The sequence below is a fragment of the Microcebus murinus genome, chromosome 5 (assembly GCF_040939455.1).
Source record: "Microcebus murinus isolate Inina chromosome 5, M.murinus_Inina_mat1.0, whole genome shotgun sequence".
In the NCBI taxonomy this organism is placed as follows: Eukaryota; Metazoa; Chordata; class Mammalia; order Primates; family Cheirogaleidae; genus Microcebus; species Microcebus murinus.
The window spans coordinates 7,206,001-7,223,672 of record NC_134108.1 but is presented as its reverse complement, the minus strand read 5'-3'; the positions used below and the strand labels follow the sequence as shown (position 1 = coordinate 7,223,672).

Here is a 17,672-nt window from a genome sequence, read left to right as displayed (position 1 = left end):
TTGTAATTATCTAGTTGGAGTTACTTTATCTTTTTTTTTTTTTTTTTTAGAAGTAAGGATTTTACAAGATCTCTCCTGAGGTAGTCATCCCAGGGTCTAGTACAGGTTACATCAGGACCAGAGTCACTGGTCCTCAGGCATTGTGTCCCGGGCCTGACTTCCAAGCCATTCCCACCCGAGAAGTCCATGGGTGCCCTCTCTATAAAGAGGGGCATTCAGAGGGACCTGCTGGCCCCCTTGGTGGCTCAATGGCAGGGAGGTGTGCCATGTACAAGCTGGCTCATGTCTGGCCCTCAGAAGGGAAGAAGCGAGGACAAGGCTGTGTGAGCACATGTGCTTTGATGCATAAGAACCTACGTAGTGTCTAGCCCCAGCCTCCGAAACAACAGAGTAATCATCCTTTGCCAGCTGTCCTTACAGTTATTTTTAGGGAAACGTGCCCGGACAGCAGCTAGGGGTTAGGATATTTTTTTTTTTTTTTAAGTTTTCAAGTAAGTGGGAATTAGAATCTTTTCAGAAGAATAATTTTATTGATCACACCCTTGATACTTAGTTTCCCTTCAACCAAGTTTTCTGTGCCCCTTAAATATTGGGGCTGCCCATTGAATGGCAGAGACATGGGATGAGAAAGGGGGGTGTCTCAGGACTGCACAGGCAAACCCACGCCCAAGAGATCCACCACAAAGAGGAAACCTGGTTCTCACCATGCACTTCACCGACCACGGAAATAATACATCCCAAGACGATTCCTTTCCGAAGGATGACAGCAGCCTTGGTGGTCGAAAAGAACATTTTGGGCCAGTCAGCCCGATCCTTTCTTTGTATTGAAGGACTGGTGGAAGGGTGGGTCTCACCTCTCCAGTAGTTTGGGACACAAGGGTCCCGTGTGTGCGGAGGGAGAGGTGCGGGCAAGACTCAATTTCCAGAAATCCCTTCGTGGCTCCCGAAGAATCCCGTGGCTGGGTGAGGCCTCTGCCCTGCTGCGTTGGCTGGTACGGTAGTTGCCCTCTCGTGCCCTTGGGCTGAACTCGCTGTTTGTTCTGCACGCTTCTGCGAGAACAGGTAAACAGGCAAAGGGGCAGGTGCGGTGTGAGTGGAGGGGTGCGGCCCCCAGAGGCAAGGGACAAAGTGGGCAGGAGAGCGGAGCAGGCCCAGAGCCAGAGTCCCCCATGGAAGTCACGGCTGGGGGATTGGGACTCTCCCAGAGTGGCTGGGTTTGCTTTTGAGGAAGAGACTAGGGAAAGTGAAGAAATGGAGGCACTTGAGCATCCAGATGGCCGGGTTGGGCGAGGGGGGCTTTGGCTGTGCAGATGCCGGAAACCCTGTGACTCCACCCGGAAGGAGCTCCTCTCCCGGAGGAAACAGCGTTTTTGTAAAGACGGGGAAAAGCCAAAGAGGTAGGCATGTAAATGGCCAGTGGTGTGTATTTCTTTGCCTCTTTAGTCTGTTTTGCTTCTTGACCAGTTTGCAAATAAAATCCAATGGAATATAATTTATAGTGTCATTTTGACACTGCTAGTGTTAGAGGGACACACAGTCGCCCTGGGGAGGGTGAAAATGAAACGCAGGTTCCCGTCTTCACTCACAGCCAGGTGGGGGCATCTGCCAGCTGCTCACAGCACCGTCCTGGAGAAAAATGGAGAAAGATAGGGTGTGCGTCCTGCACAAAATGAAATACTACTCAGCCTCCAAAAAGAAGGAAATTCTTTCTGAAGTGATGGGCCTTGCTCAAAAACAAAAAAGGAAATCCTATGCTTTGTGACAACGGGGTTGAACCTGGAGGACGTTATGCTGAGTCGCATAAGCCACACACAGACCAACGTGCCCGGGCAGACGGACACAGACTCGGCCAGAAACCCTCCCGCCTCCAGGCACACAGCCTGTGCGCTCCGGCGCTGGATGTCACCTGCGGCCCGTGCCTCTGGGAGACCGCGTGGGACTCCGCATCGCGCCTCTGTGGGCAGGAGCGGGAGGAGACCGCGGGGCCACCCTGAGCCGTGCCCCTGCGGGGTGGGGCTCGTCCTGGGCGGAAGCAGACTCGAGGAGGGCTGCCTGTCCTCCTGTCTGCCTAAGAGCAGACATGCGTGCGCTTTCCCGCCGGGAAGGACAGAGTTCGTGGGCAGACGAGTCCGGACCCTCCTCAGCCTGGAGCTGGCGCCAGAGGCACCTGCGTGGCAAACCGCCGCCCGGCCTTCGTCCGCCTTTGCTCTCCTCGTGCTGCGTGGGCCTTCCCTCCACCCTGTCCCGCCACCTCTCCGCAGAGGACGCTCTGTCCAAGACACCACAGCATCGGGGCTCCGAGCCCCCTCTTGGAGTGGCTCTCCCCGCTCTCCCCTGCTGCACGCCAGGTGCACGTGCTGGTAGACTCCCGTTTTTCTCGGGTCCCCAGCTGAGAACGTAGACGGGCAGACGAACGGGATTTTTTCCTTTCGTACAAAGCTCCACGAGGGAAGGGATGGAGTGTTTCTCTCCCGATCACAGATGTCTGCGTCGTGGCCTAAAGTAGACTTTCAGGGCCACCTAGTGGAGCGCACGATCGGGTGAGAGAATGAGTGAATTTTCTGCATCATGCTTCAGTAGGTCCCAGGAAGAAAGAGCTTGGTGAAGGGACGAGGCAGAGGCAGCCTGGACCGGGACCCCGCGGGCCCGCGTGCGTCTGGGAGGCCGTGCGCTCCCGGCAGGCCTGGGCCTCTCCTCTCTGCCCTTGTCTGCAGGGGGCCGCAGGGACAAAGCACCACAGATGCCACCTCCCAGCAGTGGAGGCTGGAAGTCCAAGACTGGGGCGTCGGCAGGGCTGGTTCCTGAGGCTGTGAGGGAGAATCTGTTCCAGGCGCAGAGGGGCAAACAGCCCACCCGGTGGCCCACTGAGGAAGCCCTGGGCAGGCGACAGGGCCCTGAGCACAGCCGGGAGGTGAGAGGCGGGGAGGGCGCCCAGTGGCCAGAGCAGGGGCTTCTGAACCAGGCTGCCATCCCCCCACACCGAGGGTCCCCAGGGGTTGGCAGGCTCAGTCCCCCGAGACCGACTGGCAGAACCGTGGCTGATGTTCTCACAGCCCCGTCGTCACAGGCCTGACAGCCACCCCACCGGGAACGTCACCTGGAATGCCTGGACAGCACCGTGGTGGCCAAAGCTTCCCGAGCAAATCTGGGCTTGCCGCTGAGGCCGGCCCTTTCTTTCTGTGTTGCCAGGCAAGCCCTGCCTCTGCGCCGGCTCCTGCCCCCGTCTCCACCTGGTGCCCGGGAGGTCCTGAGCCCGGAGCAGAGAGAGGCGGCCACTGGAATCCGCGTCCAGTTGGACGTTTGGCGAGTTGGGTTGCAGCACAGGGAGTTTTGGAAACTGGTGACTGGTGATGGGCTTTGAGTGGAGGGATGTTTGGAGACTCGCCTGGAGCCAGCTGCGCGACTGTGGGCAGGCGACCAGCTCCCTCGGCCGTGGTTTCTCACCTGCAATGTGCGGGAACTCACAGGCTCTGTCGGCTCACGAGTGGCTCAGCCAGGAGGCTGCTCCTCCGTCGCAGAGGCTCAGCTATTCATAGGATGGCGGCAACAGCTGCTGTGCAGTTCGGATTGCCGGGGTGTCCGGCCAGCCCTCGTGGGTCTGAGCCGTGGGGCTGGGAGACGGGGGAGGGGAAGGCTGGGGGGTGGGTGGGGCCCCCTAGTCCAATAAGAGAGACAAGGTCTGAGCAGCTGGGAAGGGGGCAGCTGCTCTTCTCCATGGAGCAAGGGAGCAGGGGGCCCGGCCGGGCCACAGGGGAGGCACAGCCGGAGGGGCCCTAGTTTCTCCCCAGCATCTGAAAGCAGGACCTTTGCACTCCGCTGCTTCCCGTGTTGGGGAGTGGGCCAGCTGTGCTCCATGGCCTTGCTCTGGGGAGGGCCTTGCTCTGCCCCCCCCCCCCCGTTTTGGTCGCACTCAGACCCCTGGGCAGCAGCCCCCTTGCACCCTCCCTGGGCAGCAACTGAGCATCTCCAGAGAGGAAAACCCATAGGGAGGGGATTTGGGAGCTGCAGCCGGCTGCGGTGGGACACGCTTTTGACCACACCAGCCCATGGGCCACTGGGCTTGGGGCTCCAGCTGCCAGTGCCCACGGAGCAGGGAGGGATCTCAGCAGTGAAGGGAACACCTGGCATCCCGGGCACCTGCTAACCTGCCCTCTGTGTCACAGCCCCGGCTGGGGCTGAGGCCTGGCGCAGGGCAGGCTCCTTTCTGCCTGGGCGCCCTGCGGTGCCTTCCGCCAACAGCTCTGGGCTGCAGCACACGGGGCTTTGCCCCTGTGCAGAGGCCGCTCCCGGGCCCTGTTTCCCTGGGATCTCAGGCTGTGTCACAGCCAGGCAGTGAGGGGCCTGCCCAGGGGAGGTGCTGGCCCCCACTGGAGTCCCGTGGGGGGGCAGTTCTGGAAAGCCTGGCTGACGAGGGGTGAGCAGCAGACCGGGTTGCTGGAGGGCGCTGGGTGCTCTGTGGAGGACCATGGAGTGGTCTCAGGTCCCCAGGGGGCTGCGTTGGGTAGCTGGGCACATGGGGAGTGCGTCACCCGGCCCGGACCCCACGCAGTGGGCTACAGCACAAACAAGCAGCGGCACAGGGCTCACGCCTGTAGGCCTCGCTTGTGCTCTGGGACTCCCAGAGGCCCGAGGCCTTCCTGTCTACTGCAGCGTAACCACATCGCCACAAACTGAGCCGTGTCCAGCACGCACACGCCTGGTCTCCTGGTTCTGTGGCCAGGAGGGTGGTTGCAGCGAGCTGGACTCATCACAGGGCTTGCCTGGAGAAAGATGCACTCCCGAGCTGGCGTGCTATTGGTGGCATTCAGTGCCTGCAGCGTTGGGACTGAGGGCCTCGGTCTCCGGCTGGCTGTCAGGCAGAGGTGCCCCAGCTCCCTGCCCTGTGGGCCTCCCCTGCCGGGCCGCCAGCTGCATCACAGCCAGCGAGGGAGGGAGACTCCCAGCAAGGCGGGCATTACAGTCTTCCGGGACATAAACACGGGAGTGTCATCCTCGACCTCTGCTGTTTCCATTGGCCACAAGCAAGTCACAGGTGCTGACGCACTCAGCCGAGAGGCCCTGGCCTGGCGGCCGGCCGGCTATCAATCTACCCTGCCCTCCTGTCTTCCTCCTCTCCTGCTGCTCCCTTGTAAGGTGCATGTTGGGCTGAGGGACTAGTTTGGGGGACCCCTGGTTCCCTGTGCTCACGGCCATCACAGCCCAAGTGATTGTCCCTTTCGGAGTCCACGTCCCCCACTGGACGGAGCTTAGAGCTGGGCACTGCCCCGTCTCTGTGTCCCATAGCCCGGCATGCAGCTCGAAGTGTGTAGGGACCCAGCAGACATTTGCTGAATGAACAAAGGAGCCAACAGATGAGCTGCTGTTGACGGAGGGGTCTAGGGCAGGAAGGGGCAGCTGGAGAAATCCAGAGACCTTGCTTCAGAGCAGGACGACGTTCAAGTCCAGTAACAGCGCAAACTTCGACAGTCGCTTTTCCCTCCCGACGCCTCTGTCTCCCGGCTGTGGAGCGGGACGTGGCATCCTCCCCGAAGGCTGCTGGGGAATGAACGCCATGGGTCGCGCACGCTCAGGCCCGAGCAGGTGCTCGTGACGGAGGGCGCTGTGCGCATTGCCGAGGCTCGCCGAGGCGTGGCTGGCCGGCTGCGGGCTCCAGAGCGCCGGCCCTGGTTGTCCACGGCTCCCTCTCCCGCTGGCCTCTGGCCCTAAACCCCTCAGAGACAGGTGGCACTGGGGCCCGGAGAGCACACACACCGTCGCCCACCGCGGCTCAGCAGAGACGGGCAGGGAGCTGGGCTGCGGGTGGGACACGGAGCTGATGGTGGGGACGGGAGGGCGGGCTGTAGGGGCTGGCGAGCCCCTGGCTGTGCGGGAGGCCCATTTGCTGCCTTTGGTTTGTCTGGGTTCTGAGACGCTCTTCAGAGGGTGATCTCGCGGAGGAGCCCGCAGAGACTGGGGGTTGCGCGGAGGGCTGTCTGGCTCCCTGCCTCGCTCCGCGGTGGACTCCAGCTGGCCTTGCCCGCGAGCTTCCCTGGCAAAGGACGGGCTTGGCCCGGCAGCCTTGCGCACGCCACCCCTGCTCTGAGACCGCGCGGCGGGGCAAAAGATTATTTCTGCTTGGTCGCCTTCCAGGCTTATCGCGTTTGGACAGCCCCTTGATTTCAAAACACCCCTTTTCAAAGATCTCTAGGAGAGACGTTGCACCCGTCCACTGCAGCCAGAGCAGGCCCGCCCGGGTGGCGAGGTGCCGGCCCACCATGCCCACCGTGGACGACGTTCTGAAGCAGGTCGGGGAGTTCGGCTGGTTCCAGAAGCGAGCCTTCCTGACGCTATGCCTGCTCTCGGCCGCCTTCGCGCCCATCTTCGTGGGCATCGTCTTCCTGGGCTTCACCCCCGACCACCACTGCCGCAGCCCCGGGGTGGCCGAGCTGAGCCGGCGCTGCGGCTGGAGCCGGGCGGAGGAGCTGAACTACACGGCGCCGGGCCCGGGCGCCGCGGGCGAGGCCTTCCCGCGCCAGTGCCGGCGCTACGAGGTGGACTGGAACCGCAGCGCCCTGGGCTGCGTGGACCCCCTGGCCGGCCTGGCCGCCAACGGGAGCCGCCCGCCGCTGGGCGCCTGCGAGCACGGCTGGGTGTACGACACGCCCGGCTCCTCCATCGTCACCGAGGTGAGGGCGGGCTCCGCCTCTGGGGTGAGGTGGGGGTCGGGGCAGGGGGAGCGGAGGGCACGTCCCGCGTGGTTCTGCTTCGCGTCAGGAAAGGGGGAGCAGAGGTGGTGCCTGTCACGCGCGTGGCGGGCTCTGGCTCGGTCCTGGCGCCCTGCGTTCTTCTCTGGTTTGATCCTCCACAAAGCCGGGTGTCCGAGGAGGGCGCGGAGCCCTGAGGCCCAGCCGGCGCGGCGGGGGCGGGTCTGCGTGGACAGGGTCTGCGGGAGACCGGGGGTCCTCTCCACCTGCCGCCAGCTGCTCCCAGAGCACACTGAACCCAAGCCCCCCAGGTAGAGCCGTGGGCCCGCCCTTCACTCAAGAGTGATGCCTTGCTTGAAATCACACATGGCTCTCTCTTTTTTTTTTAATAACCAAGCAGTATTTAAAAAAAAAAAAGAGGGAGAGATAATAGTTTGCGTTTTGTATTTCAAAGCAGCACATGTAATGGCTAGATAATGGAAAAGACTCTCAGAACCTCAAGACTTTATCTATAAGAAAAACTATTTATGTAGCTCAATGACTGACCAAAATGAAACTCAGGTTTATAAATTGTCATACTTTCTCTGGCTTAATTTAGTGAGTGGAAATAAAAATGTATAGTTCATCTTTAAAAAAAAAAAAAGAGTGATGCCAAGTGACCTGAAGAGGGGGGTGCTGGGGACTGGGAATCGCCCTGGCTTTGGAGTCGGACTGCCTGGGTCCCAGCCGCGCCCCTCCCTGGCTGAGCGTCCCGGGGTACCCGCCCTGGCTCTCTGGGCACCCCCATCCCCGGCAGACCGGGGTCGATGGTAACCGCCTCACGGGCGTGTGCAGCTCCGCTGGGGACTGCTGGTCCCATTCGGCCTGGGGGGCAGGGCGATGGCGGCAGAGGAGCCTGCCTTGGGAAGTTTGATTGGTTATTAGAGCACTTTGCTTCAAGGCTCTGTTAGCAGGAACTGCCGCCAGGGATTTTTCCATCACGGGCCGTTGTGAAAGTGGTGCACTGTGACCCGCGTGGGCGCCCGGTCAACTGGAGAAGCCACAGGCCGGCGCCTGCTCAGTGGCTGTGCCAGCGGTGGCCCGGCTTGGCGAGGGCACCACCTACCTGAAACACCAGGGCACTGGGCTCCCCGCCCCCGCCCTTCCCAGCTGCCCACCACCCCCACCGACGGTCCCCAGGCTCACAGGGCTTCTCGGGTCTCCTGTCATCCTCGGTTCCCTTTCCTTAGTGGTTGCCATGGGGACACATCTGGGGCCGTTTCTGGAGGAGAGCCCAGGGTCCCCTCTCCCTGCTGGCCCAGTCGGCGCCCTGCCTGCTCACCTGGGCAGAGCAGGTGCTGGCGAGACCTGCTTTACGGTGAGACTCACCTTCCAGGGATGTTCAACTGTCCGACGACGCTCCCGCGGGACAGGTGAACATTCCTGAAAGCAGGGCAGGCCGGGGACGTGTCCGTTCCCCGGGACTGAGGCACGCTCTGCTTTGGAAGGACCAGGCGCAGTCCTTCATCCATCCACTCGCCCACGGGGCGTCCAGCCAGCGTGCTCTGGGCTTCCCTCTGCCCGGCGCGGGGCGTGGTGCTGTGAGGAGGGAGGGAAGGAGGCTGTGGGGCCCCTCAAGGCACCTGCAGTCCCACAGGGATGAGAGGGGAGGGGGCAGCGAGCGTGAGGCCAGTGTCCATTGAAGGCCAGCTGTGGGCTGCGTGTGGTGAGTGCTGTGAGCAGGGCAGAGAGGGACCGGTGGGCTCTACAGGGGGAGAGAGCTCAGCTGGTGAGCCAATCCTGGCGTCTTCCTGGAGGAGGTGGCATTGGAGCTGAGCCTCAGGGGGTATTTTGAGCAGCAATGGAGGAAACAGGAGGGAGGGGGAGTCGATCCCAGGCCAGGGGGAGAGCTTGAGCTGAGCTTCCAGGGAGAGGAGCAATGAGTTCAGGGAGCAATGAGCTGTTAATCTGATTGGAATCCAGGGTCCTGTAGGAGTCATGGGAGATGCCGATGGTATCTCGCCTTGGGGCCGGGACACACAGTCCCCATATAGAGTTGCCAGATAAATACAAGATGCCCAGTTATGCTTGAATTTCAGATAATACAATTTTATAGGGCAATTATGTCCCCGTTATTGCATCCTATTTGATACTGATGACTATGACTGGGAATACAAATAGTGCATGAAACATATGCTAAAAAAACCTGCTGTTTATCTGAAACTCAGATTTAACTGGGCACCCTATTTTTATTTGCTAACTCTGACAGAGACTTTGGTCTTATTTGGGCAGAGGAACAAGATGCTCCCAGCCGGACCTCGTGAATGGGCGGGAAGCAGGGTGGCGGGGGACGGGAGGCTTCACGAGAGGTGGGGAGACACGTGAGCAGGCCAAGGAAAGAGCCCCGGAGAGGAACGTCAACAACACGTCTGTCGTGGGAACGGACGGAAGAAACCATGGGAAAGTTGCAGACAGTGCTTGGGCTGGGGAGAAGGAGCACCCGGTTTGGCTGGGGGCTTCTGTCTGGGGGGCGGACAGAGCCGCTGAAGGCCAGGCTGGGAACCCGGGAGAGCAGTTGTGTGGGCAGGTGGAGGAGCCGGGGGAGGGGACCTCGGTGGGTGGCAGCAGGAATCGGGGGCAGACTCAAGGGGCCCAAGAGCATCTTGGGAGGGGCTTCGAATGACCGCGAGCTGTGGAGCCTTGGCGAGGATCGCAGGAATCCTGGCAAGCTCACTGACAGCCACCCGGAAGGGGTTTGGGAGAGAGTTGGTCGTGGCTGTGTTGAGGAGCGGGGCAGCGGGCGGCTTCCACTGCAGGTGCTCGAGGCTGATCGGCTGCCTGGGTGGGCGGGCAGGAGGGCGGCAGGTGGGAATTGCCTCCCACTTCAGTCCCCCCTTCCCGTTGCGTCCCAGCTCCTCCCCCTAAGCCGAAGATCATTACTTAGATCGTTACATAATTAGGCTTAGTTATTCATTGCTGCAGAACTAAATTTTAACTCAGCTTTGCTTTGGACATTGGAATTTGCTTAAAGAAGGAGGGTGCGCTGACTTGTTTAACACCAAGTTTAGCTCCCACCCCAAGGCTTAGGGGCTAGGTCACGAGGTCCCTTGGGGAAGGAACGTGGATGTCCCCTGATTTCTGACTCCCCCATCAAGAGCTTCTGCTCCATCAGCCACGGCTTCGGCCACAGCCCTGCACTGGGCTGGGGAGCCACTGTCTTCCATCAGGCACAAATGCTGAGAAAGAGGTCTCTGGCCAACGTGAGACAGAGCTGGCTGTGGACCTGTTACTCCTTGGGCTCCCCTGATTCCTATTCATGACCTGCTGAGGCAGAATTCCCCGGGAAATTGTATTTTAACAAGGACCTTGGGGGGGGGGTCCTGTGATGGGGCGAGCTGGTGAGCATTGCCCTGTTGTGTATACGCTGTGACAGCTAGAGTCCCCGGCCCTGGTGAGATCCCAGCAAGGGCAGCCCAGGGGCCTGGGACAGCCCCTCCGCCCCCGCCTTTCGTGCAGCCCCAGCTCCCCCAGGTGTGCACGGGTGTGTAGGGCGAGGTTCGAGGCTTGAGTTTGGGAGCGGAGGAGGTCGGCAGGTTCACAGCCTTGCAGGGGCGGGGGCAGAGGCAGCTCTCCTGGGGAAGGGGTGTGTGTGGAAGGTAAGACACACTTCCTCCAGCTCGGGAGCTGTCTGCTCCACGCACAGTCCTGGGGCAGCGAGGCACTCGGGAAGGGCGGCAGGAACACCTTGCAGAGACACTGACTTGCAGACATTAGAAAGAAAACCAAAAAAACAATGGCCACATGACTGGCCAAGCAGGGAATAAGCCGAGGCCCAGGGGTAACAATCCCACACCCTCTGTGCCTGTGGCTCAGCAAAATCTCCTCCCACGGCACACACCAAGTTGTCTTGGCGACGTGGGTGAGGCTACAAGAGACAGTCGAGCAGTTGGGGATACAGACCCTGGGGCAGCCGGAGAGCCCGCAGGAGAGATCTCGCCCTGCACACGGGGACAGCAGAGCACAGGGCAGGCGGGAGGCCCCGCGCCGCCGGCTAAACAATTCCACCTTGCGTGAATTATACCTGGGAGAAGCTCCGTGGAGGAGGAGTGTTTTGAGCTAGATTGTAGAGGAAATAAATACTGGGATTGGTGGAGAGAATGAGAGTGGCCCCGAGCAGAAGCTTGTCACCCGCCCCACGGCCGAACCACCCACAGGAGTGGGCGCCGAATCCGTGCAGAGGAGAGTTCCCAGGAGTCAACGCACTAGTTCCTGACGATCGGTGATGCTGCAGAACTTGACCTACATTTCAGGGTGAAAGTGCTCATGCCGAGGAGCTACGCCTCCAGGCAGGTGGCACCCAGGCTGGCTGCGTTCAGAGCCCCTGAGGCTCTGGGTGTCTGGCCCCAGAGTGGGGGCAACGTCGGGGATTTGGGGGAGCGGGTAATAAACTTCAGTGTTTAAAATGAAATGGTTTGTTATAAAATTGAGCAACACAGTTTTCACGCGGTCAGTCACCTTTGATGCTCACGGCAGCCGCCCGAGTGTGACGGAGAACAACAGGTGCCTTGTGCTGTTTCAGATCGGGAAACTGAGGCCCACAGCTGCTAAGGGACTGGCTGCCATCACCCCCCCGCTAAGGTGGAGGCATGAATCTGAAGCAAATAGAGAAGCGTGGAAAGGCAGGGCCGGTGAGGAGGGATGTGTAGTCCGACACCACCCAGCAGGGGCTGTGTCGGGTCGGGGAGGCAGCGACAGGCCCCAGTCCTCACCCTCCAGCCTCTGGTCTCCCTGGAGCGCGGCCGCCTCCCTGCCTCTCTCAGCTCTAAAGAGAGCCTCACACGTGCCCAGGCAGGTGCCAGTGTCTCCCTGTTCTCTGTGCCAGGGAAGGGGGGCTGCCCCACGCCCCTTCGTCCTGCTTTTCTTCCTCAAAGGCCTGTAACCACAGAGCGCCTCTGCCTTCTCCGAAGCCCCAGACACAGCAAGCCCTTCCCCGGCAGCCCCCGCCCGTCCTCCCCTCTGTCTTCCCGCCCTGGTCCCTCCCCTGCCCTGGCTCTCGGCACATGGGACCCTAAGTCTCTCCCCACCCCCACGATGCTGCAATGCCGGCTGCCCCTGAGACCCCACACTTCTCTGCTCCCCTCTTTTCCAGTTGTCACAGCTCCAACGTGACAACAGCATGTACATAATTATTAGTGCAATTTATTTAATTAAATATATAATAATATGATGAAGGATCTCTGACCAATTCTGGAAAACAGATTGTATTTCTTTTGCTACATTCCTGTTCTTGGAAAATTACTTGGCTGTATTTCTTTTTAGAAATCTTACCTAGCAGCCGTGTCTCTTTTGAGAAGGCTCATCTGTACTTGCTACCTTTACAAAAGACATTTTGTCCTTTGATAACCAAGTGTCAATGACAAAGCACTTGACAACAACCTCTTTATTTAATACATGATGAGAGTGACACAGGGTCTTAGGAATACAGTCATCCCTGGAACAACATGGGGCTGGGGGTGCCGGCCCCTTCCTCACCCAGCTGAGAATGCACATGTAACTTTTTTGACTCTCCAAAGGCTTAGCTACTAATAGCCTGCTGCTCACTGGAAGCCTTACTGATAACAGAAAATTGATTGACACATATTTTGTATGTTACAGGTATTATACACTGTACTTTTTTTTTTTTTTCGAGTCAGAGTCTCACTCTGTTGCCCGGGCTAGAGTGCCACGGCATCAGCCTAGCTCACAGCAACCTCAAACTCCTGGGCTCAAGTGATCCTCCTGCGTCAGCCTCCTGAGTTGCTGGGACTACAGGAACGCACCACCATGCCCAGCTAATTTTTTCTATATATTTTTAGTTGGCCAATTAATTTGTTTCTATTTATAGTAGAGACGGGGTCTCGCTCTTGCTCAGGCTGGTTTCAAACTCCTGACCTTGAGCGATCCTCCTGCCTTGGCCTCCCAGAGAGCTAGGATTACAGGAGTGAGCCACCTCGCCCGGCCAGAAAAGTAAATATTATTTAAGAAAGTCAAAAGGAAGAGAAAATATATTTACTGTTCATCAAGTGGAAGTGGAGCATCATAAAGGTCCTCATCATCTCCACGTTGGGTGGGCTGAGGAAGAGGAGGAGGGGTGGGTCTTGCTGTCTCGGGGGTGGCAGAGGCATAGGAGGTGGGGGGAGGCAGGAGAGGCAGGCGCACTTGGTGTGACTTTCACTGGGAAAATCTGCGTGTCCGTGCACTTCCTATGGAAGTGCGGTAAGAGAAAACCGAGAAACAGCCCGGGATTCCCGGTGCGGTGAGACGCATGTACTTCGCCTGGACACAGGACGGAAGGGTGTGGTCCTGACCTACACGCCATTCTGTCTTTGGCCCCTCCCGGCGTGCCGTGGCTGGCAGTTTGACCTGGTGTGTGCCAACGCCTGGAAGCTGGACCTCTTTCAGTCCTGCGTGAACGTGGGCTTCTTCCTGGGCTCCCTGACCGTCGGCTACATGGCAGACAGGTACGCAAGGCCAGTCCGACTGCACGCGCCCTCGGCGCCCCGGGCAGAGGGATTCCGGGGCGGGATGGAAGGACGCGGCCAGTGGGAAGCTTCTGCAGACCCAGGTGGAGCGCAGCCGCGGCGCTTGTGCTCTGGGCTGCCGTGGGCTGCAAGGCGGGCGATTCGAGATGCTGCGTGAGGGTCGCGCAGCTGGGGCGGGGGCTGAGGGGAAGGTGGGGCGAAGCCAAGGTTTATGCTTCGAGCAAGTGTGCAGGGCTGGGTTGGGGCGGGAGAGCGTGGTTAGGGACGGATTTCCGCTGCAGCTGCGTGTAGGGGAAGGGGTGATGCAGGAGCCAGAGTTGGCTCAGGCGTGTGCAGTTTGGGGCTGTGGGAAGAGACATCCAGGAGGCAGTCGGGTGTGTGAGTTGAGCTCAGGAGCGAGCTTCGGGCCGGGGTTCGAGAGTTGGGATTTGTCTCCAGGAGCCTGTGTTTAAGGCGGTAACACATGTTCGAGACACGCTAGAAGAGGGAGTGGAGAGAGCTTCGGCTCGCGGCGGGCGGGCGGGAGGGAGGCACTGGCAAAGGACGGCTAGAAGAAAGGGCGGTGGGAGAGGGACGGGTCTTCTCCGGGCAGTGTGAACGTGCGGAGGGTCAGGGTCTGCACGCGTGGGGCCGCGGGTGCCCGGACAGGGCCGGCTGAAGAGAAGCGGGCGGTGAGGAAGGGGAGTGCAGGTGTGGACAGCTCTCACCTGAGCTGTCCAGGTGACAGGGGGATGGGGGGAGGCGAGGGAGGTGAGGAGGCGGAGCGGGCACAGCCTGGGGGTCCAGGGCGGGCAGGGCCGTGGTGGAGGGAAGAGGAGGATGGCGAGGGACCCGGATGGGAGGGAGGGAGGGACCCGGCCGAGCTCAGAGGGCAGGGACACAGGAGACCAACACCGTGCAGCCGGGGCTGGCCCTCCGGGCGAGAAGTTCCCCTGGTCCGTAGAGGACACGGGCGTTTACTGGCGGGAGTGGGGCGGTGCCGGGAAGAGGCGGAGGCCTGAGGCAGCGGACGGGGCTGGAGGGCGAAGTGGGTTTGGGGACGGCAGAGCGTGGCAGAGAGGACAGGGCAGGCTGGGCTGGGTGACTTCGCCCCTGGCGCCCTCGGGACTGTCCGACGGGGGATGCGGTTGAAAAGATGGAGCCCACGAAGCTGCTGCTGGTTGGAACGTTAGGAGCCAACTCGCCACTCCATCCAGGAACAACGCAAGGAGAGTCCGTCCTCGCTGGCGACACCACTGGGACTGAATGTTTTCACAGAAAGGCTTCCACCACCATTGTGAGCTTAGCCATGTGAGGGGACAAGCACGGTTTTCGGCACGCCCTGTTCGCTGAGTTAGCAGCCGTCTGCTCCACATAGGAGGACGGGGCGGGCCGGGAGGGCCTGGGACTCCCCACTGGGCCCAGCGAGAGCTGCAGAGCTTCTGGGGGCCGACGGCCAGGCCGAGTGCTGGGCGGTGCTGCCCCGACCGTCCCCTGTGGTCCCCCAGGATGGCCTTGGTCTGCCAGGACAGCAGCGTGGTGGGCCTCCCCCCAGGACCCTTGGTGTCCCATTGCACGTCTGAACCCCAGTTGTCACCCTCCCCGTCTCCCGTCTCTGCAGGTTTGGCCGCAAGCTGTGTCTCCTGGCTACCGTGCTGGTGAACGCGGTGGCGGGCGTGCTCATGGCCCTGGTGCCCGGCTACGTGTCAGTGCTGCTCTTCCGCCTGCTGCAGGGGCTGGTCAGCAAGGGCAGCTGGATGGCCGGCTACACCCTGAGTAAGCACGCCAAGGCCCAGGCTGCCTGGACGTTGGTGACCTGCAGAGGCGGGTGGCGGGTGGAGTGGGAGGGGGCCAGGCGTGGAGTGGGGGCTTTTGGGGGCATGTTTGTGGTCTGGGGGGCTCGCGGGAGCACCGGTTGCGCGTACACGTCTGTGCGACCAGGGCAGAGAGTGGGCAGGTGCGACCTCCTTTGCTCTCTCTTCGTATCTGAGACACAGTCGCTTAGATCGCAGTTTCCATGTCAACTAATCTATTTGGGGAACGAAAGATTGGCGGTGAGGGGGTGCGGGAAGCAGAGACAGGTGGGAGAATATTTTAACACCTTAAATATGAAGGAACCAGCAACTCCTTGAAAGAAATAAAACAAACTCACCTGGTCTGAATGGCACACCAGAGTTAGGGAGAAAGCACATGATAAAGGAACAGAGGAGAGAAACATTATGGTTTTTCAGAAAATTGAGGTATAAACCAACATGAGCAGTTCTACATGTTAGCCCATGTTTTTTTCCTTTCAAATATTGAATGAAAGGTAATAACAGGAAACCAAAGTTCCCTTCCGTGCAACGGCTGCCTGTATTCCCCGAGCCCAGGCTGGGGCACAGAGAGCGGTGAGGGCGATCCACAGCCACGTCCCGTCACCTCTGAAGACTCTGTCCCGTCACCTGGCACCCCTCTTCCAAGAAATAGCTCCGCTAGGGCCCAGAGAAACCCGGTTCCTACCTTGAGAGCCATGAGCCGGCTGGGGAAGTGTCGCGGGCGAGCCCGTCCGCGGGCTGAGCCTGCGCGGCCCTGTCTGCCGACACGCACGGCCGGCCCCGAGCGGAGGACTGACTGGGTCAGAGCCACGTGCCACACATGGTGGGGTTCTCACACGGTGTGGAATCTGCTACGTGCGATGGGTTGTCTGCCGTCTCTCACGGGGACGCGAGGACGCCATGGCAGGACTCTCGTGCCACGGAGCAGCCCGACACCCAGAGCAGTGCCAGGTCCCCGCAGAGATATTTGCACGCAGAGATGTTTGCTCAATTAACGGACACTCCCGGGTCCTGAGAAGTCTCCTGGCTCCGTCTGGAGCTTCCAGGAGGACGGAGTCAAAAAGGGACAGGCAGAGAAAAGCCGGGGACAGAGCAGCCTGGCGCACCTGGGGGCTTCAGCCGACAGGTGTGAGGGGCGCAGGGAAGGTGAGAGCTGAGCGCTGCTGCGTTTGGGGGAAGGAGAAATGCAGGACACGGGACAGAAAGAGGCTGGGGCAGGTGGGGCAGGGGGAGGCTCAGTCGCTCCCGGGGAGAAACGGAGGGGACAGGGGCCCTCGGCTTCTGAGCACCGTGAGGGCCTGCGTGACGACCAGGTCTCCCCTTGCAGTCACAGAGTTCGTCGGCCTGGACTACAGACGGACGGTGGCGATCCTGTACCAGGCGTTCTTCACGGTGGGGCTGGTGCTGCTGGCCGGGCTGGCCTACGCCATCCCCCACTGGCGCTGGCTGCAGCTGGCCGTCTCCCTGCCCACCTTCCTCTTCCTGCTCAACTACTGGTAAGGCCCTTCCTCCCGCCCGCTCCTCCCGCTCCGCCGCCATCCGCGCGTGGGACCCGGCTCTGGAGTGAGGGGCGCCCGACATCCAAAGCGCCTGGCGTCCCCACGCACAAGGCACGGGGCTGTCCCGGAGCCTGGCCTTCACACCACTCGTGCCGTCCAGGTTGCTCTGGTATTACGGCGATCCTCGTTGCGTGGGGAGCTCTCCTCAGACACAGCCTCTTTAAATTCACCTCCAGCGGTGCTAAGAGTCCAACAAAAATTCGGGGGAATCCTGTGGCTTCAGAGTGTGCACCTTCTGGACACACCAGGCCACGCTGGCAGCGGGGAGAGGGGCCTCGGTGGGTCAGCCAGGGACAATCTGTGCAAAGCGGCCAGTACCTGGAGAAGGTCCGATGAGCGGCGGGTTTGCTGTGGTGGCTACTGCCCCTGGCGGCCCCCGGAGTGTCCCCCACCGCTGCTGGCTTTAGCTCAGACGTCCTCTCCTCGTGGTCTTCTTGGTCCTCTCCCCCTTCCCCTCTTCTCTCTCCTCTGTGTGCTCTCCTCTCCCGCGTGTTCGTGTTTATATCGCCCAGGCCAAGTCTCCATGGCCGATGGTCGGGCAGGGGAGGTGGCGCCTGTGTGTTTTCAGAGGACCCTTATCCCAGAGAGCCCCAAGATTTGCGCTGTGACATCTGTGTCCCGTTTGACATAGACAGCATGGTGCTGCTCTGATTTTATTTATTTATTTATTTTTTTGAGACAGAGTCTCACTTTATTGCCCAGGCTAGAGTGAGTGCCGTGGCGTCAGCCTAGTTCACAGTAACCTCAAACTCCTGGGCTCAAGCGATCCTCCTGCCTCAGCCTCCTGAGTAGCTGGGACTACAGGCATGCGCCACCACGCCCGACTAATTTTTTCTATATATTTTTAGTTGGCCAATTAATTTCTTTCTATTTATAGTAGAGATGGGGTCTCGATCTTACTCAGGCTGGTTTTGAACTTTGACCTTGAGTGATCTGCCCGCCTCGGCCTCCCAGAGTGCTAGGATTACAGGTGTGAGCCACCGCGCCCGGCCCTGCTCTGATTTTAAAAGAAAAGTAAATTCATTTTATTCTGTTTGGGAGAGATTTTGAGAGGTGTCCAGCAGCCCTTGTGTTGCACGGAGACACCCCGATGTAGAGCAGCCGGGGAGGGGGGGCGACTGCTCCGAGTGAGTGTTT

General features: G+C 60.2%; 1 protein-coding gene across 2 annotated transcripts in view; it reads left to right on the top strand.

The window, feature by feature from the left end:
• The first annotated feature begins 5,906 nt into the window (after positions 1–5,906).
• SLC22A1 (solute carrier family 22 member 1) overlaps positions 5,907–17,672 on the top strand; it is a 32,554-nt gene continuing 20,788 nt past the window's right edge. The window contains exons 1-4 of one of the 2 annotated variants that reach the window (XM_076002815.1): positions 5,907–6,665; positions 13,059–13,162; positions 14,784–14,938; positions 16,304–16,472. In XM_076002815.1, the coding sequence (XP_075858930.1) occupies positions 6,255–6,665; positions 13,059–13,162; positions 14,784–14,938; positions 16,304–16,472 (839 nt within the window). In that variant the 5' untranslated portion in view covers positions 5,907–6,254. The remainder of the gene's footprint in view (positions 6,666–13,058; positions 13,163–14,783; positions 14,939–16,303; positions 16,473–17,672) is intronic. The other variant, XM_012759621.3, reaches the window with a different exon arrangement.